General features: G+C 31.5%; 1 protein-coding gene across 1 annotated transcript in view; it reads right to left on the minus strand.

Annotated features, from left to right (window-relative positions):
- The window catches only part of LOC108549043 (uncharacterized), a 69,170-nt gene extending 66,248 nt beyond the window's left edge, over positions 1-2,922 (minus strand). The window contains exons 1-2 of the mRNA XM_017902252.1: positions 2,864-2,922; positions 827-1,081 (exon numbers count right to left, since the gene is read on the minus strand). Of these exons, the coding sequence (XP_017757741.1) occupies positions 827-1,081; positions 2,864-2,904 (296 nt within the window). The 5' untranslated portion in view covers positions 2,905-2,922. The remainder of the gene's footprint in view (positions 1-826; positions 1,082-2,863) is intronic.
- Between the last annotated feature and the right edge of the window lie 6,485 nt (positions 2,923-9,407).

Consider the following 9,407-nt stretch of genomic DNA (forward strand, 5'->3'; position numbering starts at 1 on the left):
TTAAACATAATTACTTTATATTCAACAAAAATGTTTCTATTTTAAATTTTTGGTTAAACAAAAACAGCAAATGATAAAACTTAATGACACTGTATTTAACAAAAATTTGTCTCATTTTAATATTCAAAATTTTTGGTTGATAAGAGTATTAAATTTTTTATTGATTATTTCATCCATAATATCCAAATTCAATTAAATCGCAGTCAATAAAAATCTTATTCTAAATTATCGACTAAAAATATGGGAAATTGTTGGTTAACATTATAAAAATTAATTGCACTATAATTATCAAGAAATATTTATATTCTAATTATCCTAAATTATTATCCAATTGCTATCCAATTTTTGAAAGATTTATCACGACAAAGAATAATTCTAATGCTACTCGAAAATCTCCGATTTTACTGTTTTAAGGAAAGCAAAATTCGCTTCTATCTTCTCAAAATTGCCAATTTGAAAAGAATTCATCGATAGATAATCGACAATCCGAATAATTTCCAAAATTGGCAAGGAATTATTTACAATTCGGCCAGAGTTAAATTAATTACACTATTTCAAACAAAGATATTTATATTCTAATTATCCTAAATTATTATCCAATTGCTATCCAATTTTTGAAAGATTTATCACGACAAAGAATAATTCTAATGCTACTCGAAAATCTCCGATTTTACTGTTTTAAGGAAAGCAAAATTCGCTTCTATCTTCTCAAAATTGCCAATTTGAAAAGAATTCATCGATGGATAATCGACAATCCGAATAATTTCCAAAATTGGCAAGGAATTATTTACGATTCGGCGAGAGCTAAATCCCAGCTGAAAGCCACTTCACTATCGTCGCTGCGTTCTCGTATTTCCTTTGTTCTACTATCAGAGGAAAGGGGTAGAAGGCGTTCTCTCGGTCTCCCAATATGGCGCCCCGTTCTGCCGCTTTAGTTACGGTATCGACGATAAGAACGGACATCCTGAGGAGCGCTGAGAACGTTAGACGAAATCGACCCACTGATCGTGTTCCATGTCTACTAGTAGTGGACTCACTGTCCAACTGTGCCGCCATCTTTCTCCTTCCATCCATCACTCGTCTGCTGGAAATTTTCAGCATTTATTTCTGTTCTATCTATCTTATCGTTGTGATACAGTTCTTCGGTTTATTAAATTCGTTGCACGTTCGTGTATTGCTGCATTGTACTGAAATCTCTTGTTATTGGCAATTTGCAGTTTCAACGAGATACACAAACATTTAGCGAATTGGGTTGCACGGTATGTGAGAGGAATCTTTATTTTTGATGGCCTCGAGCCCCCGTTTATTTTATATCATTAAGACTAAAATAAAACCGAGAGTAGAAATACTTGTTGAATATTATCAACTCTTAGCACAGATATTTTTTTAGAATTTTGTAAATTTATTGAAAGTGAATTTAATAAATTTGATTTCGTGTATTTGATAAAATAATTTTTTATTTCCATTGTATTAATATTTATTGTAAAAATGTATGTAGTTCAGCAAGGAAAAAGGAAGTATTAAATAAATAATTGTTATTTGAAATACTTCTTTTTAAGAATGTCTTCTTATTGAAAATATTTATTGTTAAAAATATCTCCTGTTGAAAAATTTTTCTACCCGGAAATATTTATTAAAAAATTTTTGTTTAAATGATGTCGAGTGATATTTAACACTAGTAGTAGTCTCGAGTAGTTGAATAAATAAGGAAGTTTAATATCTACAATTTAATATTCACTTTGGAAGAATAATATTTACCATGTTTCAATAAAATACGAGTATTACGAATTTTTTAAAATGTTTTCTTCAATAAGCGATATTTGACATTGTAATTTATTATTATCTACAGAGGATATATTATTCAGTTGATCCTTTTATTTCTTAAAGTTCTTTGATGAGCATGGCTCCTTTTTTATCTCTTCAACTGAAACTGGTTTTTGTATTTCCAATGATCGATCTTTTTAATGCCTCATAGATCCTATCGATCCATATTTTACGTGGTGTCAGGCACCAAGTCTTCTTGATCAAAGGAAGATAAACCACAATGAACGAGCCAGACATGCTTAGGATGTTACAATGGAACTTCGTTTAATTGGAACTTACCAATGAATCATGCTTGAAAATTCAATAACAATTTTTATTGTTGTTACTGTCATAGTTTATTTATGAGGTAATATCCACTAAAGATCATTTAATTTGGTAAATCTTGTTTGGAAAGATCAATTTTTCAAAAAATTCATTGCATTTTCTATGCAATAGTAATCACTTTAGTGCTTTATTTTAGGCTTAGTATTTTATTTGTACTCTATAGTACTATACAGTCTATATAGTCTGTATGTAGTATATACTCCACGTAGAATAAATAGTCTATACATTACAGTACTATACTAGGTAATATCCACTAAAGATTATTTAATTTGATAAATTTTGTTTGGAAAGATCAATTTTTCAAAAAATTCATTGCATTTTCAATGCAATAGTGATCACTTTAATTCCTTATTTTAGAGTTAATATTTTATTTATACTCTATAGTACTATACAGTCTGGATAGTCTATATTTCACGTAAAATAAGTAGTCTATACATTATAGTACTATACTCTATAGTATTGGTATATATAGTATTATGTAGTATAGTATTAAACTATATTACTATATTCTATAGAACTATATATATATATTACTATTTTATAGTAACCATTGTACCGTATTGTACTATTCTGTATAGCATTATAATACTATATTTTATATTATATTACCATATTATTATAGTACTTCAAAATATAATACTATTCTGCTACAATTCTTTTAATATTATAGTACTATAGAATATTAAATAATATTACAGTATTAAAGATTACTTACTTTGTTGGATTTTGTTTGATAAGCTTAATTTTCCAATACATTCTTTACTCTTCAGATATGCTATTAATCGGTTCAACTTTTCTTCTTCCAAGATTAACACTCCATTTTAAAAGTGATTAATGAGCTTTAACAGAACACAGTGTATCGTGTTTACATTTAATCTTTTCAAGGCGGTTACCCTAAATATGTTTTCCACAGATTAAATTAATTGCGAAACTTAATCACGTCCATAAACAGTCAGGTTCGACTTAAAATAAAAGCTCTGTTAATAAATTATTAACTCGTTAATTTCATCATTTATTTGCACCCGTTACTCTGCTTCTTCGATTGCAACCACGACGATGTTTCATAAAAATTGCACTCGTTCGCTTCTCGTTACTTTGTTCGCCAACCTATTTATTATTTAAAAGATAATTCGAGAAATTATGAATTCTTGGCTTAACGCTAATATCACCAGTCTGAAACGCTTAGCTAAATGCAATATGCATAGATAATACTAACTAAAGTCGTTTGATAATAATCATTAAGTATGTATAGTTATGTTCCATTTTTCTTTTTTTTTTTTCAGTCTTTCCATTCTTCAACTTTTTCGAATACGAAAATATGTAAGCGTCAAACACAATGTAGTAGTACTATATACGCTATATACTGTATATACTATGTAGTATATACAAAAGGAGAATCTTAAAAAATTCTTAAAAATATTATATAACTTAAAAATATTATAATATATATTATATAACTTTATTTGCAATTTCTCTTTCGTAATTTTCTTTTTCTTCTTTTTCTAACAAAGCCGTGAAAATAGGTTACTGATTTTAAGATCTAATTCAATCAAATTTCAAGTGTATGACAAACCATAGTGACAAAACATGATTCAAAAATTAGGACTAAATACATAAAATCTCTCGTCCACTAATACTGTAAACAATTGAAATTTAACACCATAGATAAATAAAAATCCTCTTCTTTATAATCAATTTTACTTAAACAATCTCCCAACTTATGAATTCTGCTACAATTCTTTTAATATTATAGTACTATAGAATATTAAATAATATTACAGTATTAAAGATTACTTACTTTGTTGGATTTTGTTTGATAAGCTTAATTTTCCAATACATTCTTTACTCTTCAGATATGCTATTAATCGGTTCAACTTTTCTTCTTCCAAGATTAACACTCCATTTTAAAAGTGATTAATGAGCTTTAACAGAACACAGTGTATCGTGTTTACATTTAATCTTTTCAAGGCGGTTACCCTAAATATGTTTTCCACAGATTAAATTAATTGCGAAACTTAATCACGTCCATAAACAGTCAGGTTCGACTTAAAATAAAAGCTCTGTTAATAAATTATTAACTCGTTAATTTCATCATTTATTTGCACCCGTTACTCTGCTTCTTCGATTGCAACCACGACGATGTTTCATAAAAATTGCACTCGTTCGCTTCTCGTTACTTTGTTCGCCAACCTATTTATTATTTAAAAGATAATTCGAGAAATTATGAATTCTTGGCTTAACGCTAATATCACCAGTCTGAAACGCTTAGCTAAATGCAATATGCATAGATAATACTAACTAAAGTCGTTTGATAATAATCATTAAGTATGTATAGTTATGTTCCATTTTTCTTTTTTTTTTTTCAGTCTTTCCATTCTTCAACTTTTTCGAATACGAAAATATGTAAGCGTCAAACACAATGTAGTAGTACTATATACGCTATATACTGTATATACTATGTAGTATATACAAAAGGAGAATCTTAAAAAATTCTTAAAAATATTATATAACTTAAAAATATTATAATATATATTATATAACTTTATTTGCAATTTCTCTTTCGTAATTTTCTTTTTCTTCTTTTTCTAACAAAGCCGTGAAAATAGGTTACTGATTTTAAGATCTAATTCAATCAAATTTCAAGTGTATGACAAACCATAGTGACAAAACATGATTCAAAAATTAGGACTAAATACATAAAATCTCTCGTCCACTAATACTGTAAACAATTGAAATTTAACACCATAGATAAATAAAAATCCCCTTCTTTATAATCAATTTTACTTAAACAATCTCCCAACTTATGGAAATTCCTCTCATTCACCAAATTTTCAAAATATGAAAGTACAAAATGTCAAATAATTCCCTAAGTTTTATTTTAGTACCTATGTTACCAATATTTATATTATATTTTGAATGTGATATTACAAAAATTAGGGTAATTTTAGGTATTTCAGACAATTTTTACACTATTTTGATCAATGCTTGAAATTATTGCAATCAAAATACTTGAATAACTTCAATATAAATACTAATTCTAAATATAAATATTTATTCTTCACTATGAAAGAACTCAAAGCTATACTAAAAAATATATTCCTCAGGCTTGCATAGTTAAATATGAATTACAATACAATAATGAACTAAATAAAAATCATATTATATTCTTCCTATCTTGATCATCCTAATTTTAATCTTTCACATATTTCATAAAATAAGTTATATATGTGAGTGTTGGTTTTGTGTGTGTAAGTGTAAGTGAGGTTCAATGTTTTGTCTATAATTGTGCAATATGTGATATAAATATGTGACCGAGTTTCGTCTAGTCTGAATGATGTTTGAAAAAATATATAAAAGAATATACGACAATGAAACAATTGTTTTAGTATTATCAAAGAGTGAACACGTAAATGTAAACGTTAATAAGAGTGAGCGAGAGCGAAGAAACTTCTAGAAAGAGCACACCAATTTATCATTTCAAATAATTTATTATTTAAACATTTTAACTTAAATATACTTCGTGTGTTACTCGTTAAAAAGCTCTTAGATATTTCTTAGATATTAGATGTTATCCATTCTACCCACAATATACACCGTCAAATGTACTATAATTATTTTGATTCGCTCTAACATACATATACATAATTAAACCCGTGCTATCGTATGAAGACATTAAGATATAATTGCAAATAAATTTCGAAAACACAGTTTCCTGATCCGTCTCTAACTAATCCACAGACCATAACCTTACCATAACCTATAATTAAACAACGGATTCCTTAGTATTAAAACTCAGTCTGTTTTATCTTCTCTTTCTAATTATAACTGTTTCCTATTAACCCTGTTCGGGCGTTTGCTGTTTCTCTTTTAATTTATGGGTGCTGGAGGTGTTCAAGACCGTAAAACGTATCTTCTTATCCAAACTTTCCAAACTCCCGAGATCCAGAGCCAAGAAAATCCTCAAAATTCGCTAACAAGGAGAGTGCAAGTAAGTACTTCGGGATATTGATTTAGTTGAAACGTTACAGGTTTGTAGATTTAGTCACCCAGTTCATGAAAATGTACTATTATAAGGAGAACAAGTCAATAGTTTTTGAGATATTTATGATTAAAGATTTATTATTCTTAACCATTTGAGACCCAAGCAGAGCTTGAGGCTTTCGGAAGAACACGGTCGAAAAACTCTGAACAGCGCGATAATAATGCTTGGCTTAATCGAGTGCGTAGAAATCCAAACGGCGCGATATGTTTTATATTTTTATATCGAAAAATCCCAATAGTTGCAATAGCGCTTGTTGGTACTAAGTGACGTACATGCATCAGCAAAGTTGAGCGCGATCGCGCTTCTTGGGACTCAAACGGTTAACTAGAGATTTCTTCCGAATATTTATCAATAGTTACCAAGTGGCATTATGGCCTAACGACACTTGATAAACATTCGACATAAATCCGTAATTAAGGCAATAATACAATTCTAATCAAAAATATCTCAAAAACTATTGAGTAGTTGAACTTATAATGATATATTTTCTTGAACTGGATGACTAAATCCACAAATCTGCAAAGTTTCAGCTAAATCTGTCACCCGAAGGACTTGCACTCTACTTGCAAGTGTGAGAGGAACCTTTATTTGAATGGCGTCACCCTGCATCGAGATCTATCTTTGCTTCGAGGAACTATCCAGTTTATCAATTCTCAAAGCAGGGTTGAGTGACGCAGTGGGTTGTCATAGAGTCTATAAAACCTATCTGAAGGGTTCGACGATACACTTTTTGACAGTCCATCGTCTGCACCACGCATCATAGAAGGCTTCGAGCCTCCGTATACTTTATACCGCCAAGAAATATAGACTATAATCAAAATCAAAAATTCATTTCGACTTATTAACACTTTGACTGTCACATTGGTCATATATGACCGGCCATGGTTTTTTCTGCGACGCGTGGTCATCGGTGACCGAAGCGCTTGAGCTACTGTGCGTGGCTGAAAAGAAGTCACCTCGTTCGGTTGCGGGGCAAGAGGGGTATTCCACTAGTAATACCCACTCTTCTATGACACTCCCAAAACTACTACCTCCAAGTTTGGTGACGCGATACGTTAACATAGGCGTAAGATATCCACGAAAGAAACGTTATCTCAGAGTTAACTTACAATGAATTGGAAGCACTACTACGCCAGGCAATAAACGAAACGACACCATATGATTGGAAAGGATTTTGTAAACATGTAAAAACACTGGAACACGAATATTGGACGAAAGATGGAATAATAGAAGACGCAACTGAAGACCTAGAATTGGAAATACAAAGCAATGAGTCGGATAAGGAATCAGATGACAATAGCTCAGAAGATTTATAAGGTAAAGGAGTACAAAAGTAATAATAATTAACATCATTCACGAAAATTGGTTTAAAATTTAAGATGTATTTTTATGATAAATTAATTATGTAACTGCATCGTACTAGATAACCGTTTAAAAAAATCGCACGATACAACATAAATATAAAAAATATGTGTATAGTACAGCACGTTTGCTGCATAATGCAATGAAAAGTTAATCAAGATGCTAATTAGTAATTAGTAATTGCAAATAATCACGTGTTCATCAGAAGAATCTGAAGTTAATATGCTTTTGGGATGAGTCTACGCTCTTGCGTCTATTTGTTACGTCTGTCTCACTTTGTCTCGTTGCTTCGTTCGCTTTCTTTGTCACATGGTGTTCTATGACCGGACTAATAGGAAGGGATCAGTTCTGCCAATAAGGAAAGCGCTTTACTCCACTTCTGCCATGAGGTTAGAATGATTGGGCTGGTGGGGATTCGGTCCAACAAGTTTCTCAGATGACTTCTTTTCAGCCGTGCATAGTACTTGAACTGCATTGAGCAACATTGAATGAAAATTGACAGTTAGAGCATTTTGAATATGACCACTAATTAGAAAATACTTTGAAATGAAAATTGCCCCATTGAACAATTAAAAATTTTTATTAGGACATCAAAAATATATTAGAACAAATCTCGCATCTGGTGCACTCCCGTGGCGTTCTGAGAGAAACATGTGATTTTGGCGTGGCAGTCGAAGGGTTAATCCCATCCTTATCATATAAGTAAGAGATTCGCAGCGATTTTTCGTCGCTTGCGATTTCGAAGCGAAACCGAGAAATTAGGCGAATTGCGAGAAACAAAGGAATAGGCTAGCGCGGCAAGGCCTCGGCAGCGGTTTGCATATCCGTTCGCCAGCTGGACGGTGCACTCGGGGCAGACAGGTCTCGTACGCGTGCAACTTTCGTTGGCTTGTCATTCGAAATCGGCGAGATAATGGAGGAGCTTATAAGCTCGGTTAAATTTAATCACAGTGCGCGTTACGAGGCGAAATACTTCGGGCAAAGGTTCCGGCGTTTCCTGCCGGCGAAGATAATCTCATCTGTGGCCCGGGGACTCGCGTCACGGACCGGAGTCTCCGGGAGTCAAATGATAAGGATCCAACATTTGAATTTCCAACCCGTGGTTATAATACTTTCGTCCCTTTCCCGGCCACTTGTTAGAAAGCGCGTTACGCTCTTGATTTATGGTGATATTATTTATGAGAGCGGGGGAACTGGCATTATTTTATGCTTCGACAAAACGAGCCACCCGTTCTCGTGAAGTTGCTTTAATTTTGTTTAGAGATACGTGCCCGTTTCGGGAAATGGTTTAACGTAGGCAGGGATTTTCGCTCGCCAATGTTCTTTTGGTTTTCGACGAGAATTGGTCTTCGATGTAGTTACACGCTGCGTGGAAATTGTGAAAGTATCCATGGAAATTTGGTATATGTAAATAGGCAGGAGGGGAACTGTGGTAAGAAATTGTCGTGGACGAGATGAAAATAATAGCAGATGCAATTTCACGCGTGTAAAAATAGCGGGAAATGTGATAATGGGATGATGTCGAATAACGATAATGTATTAGGTGATAGCTATGAGATGTTACAATAAAGAAAATAATAATAATAATCATAATAGTAATAGAATTTAGTACAGGCAAATAGTAGTGGATGAGATGAGAAAAAGAATATGAAATGTGATAGCTATAGTAAATAAAATTTGATACTTGTTAATAATGGTAAATGAGATAATGAAGAATGTGAATTATAATAATAATAATAAAATTTTATACTTGCAAGTGACAGTAAATGAGATAATGAAGAATATGAAATACATTAATAATAATAATAACATTTGGAACATGTAAATATTACCAAATGTAATAATGAAATAATAT

Source organism: Eufriesea mexicana, unplaced genomic scaffold (genome assembly GCF_001483705.2).
Source record: "Eufriesea mexicana isolate 0111107269 unplaced genomic scaffold, ASM148370v2 scaffold1801, whole genome shotgun sequence".
NCBI lineage: Eukaryota > Metazoa > Arthropoda > Insecta > Hymenoptera > Apidae > Eufriesea > Eufriesea mexicana.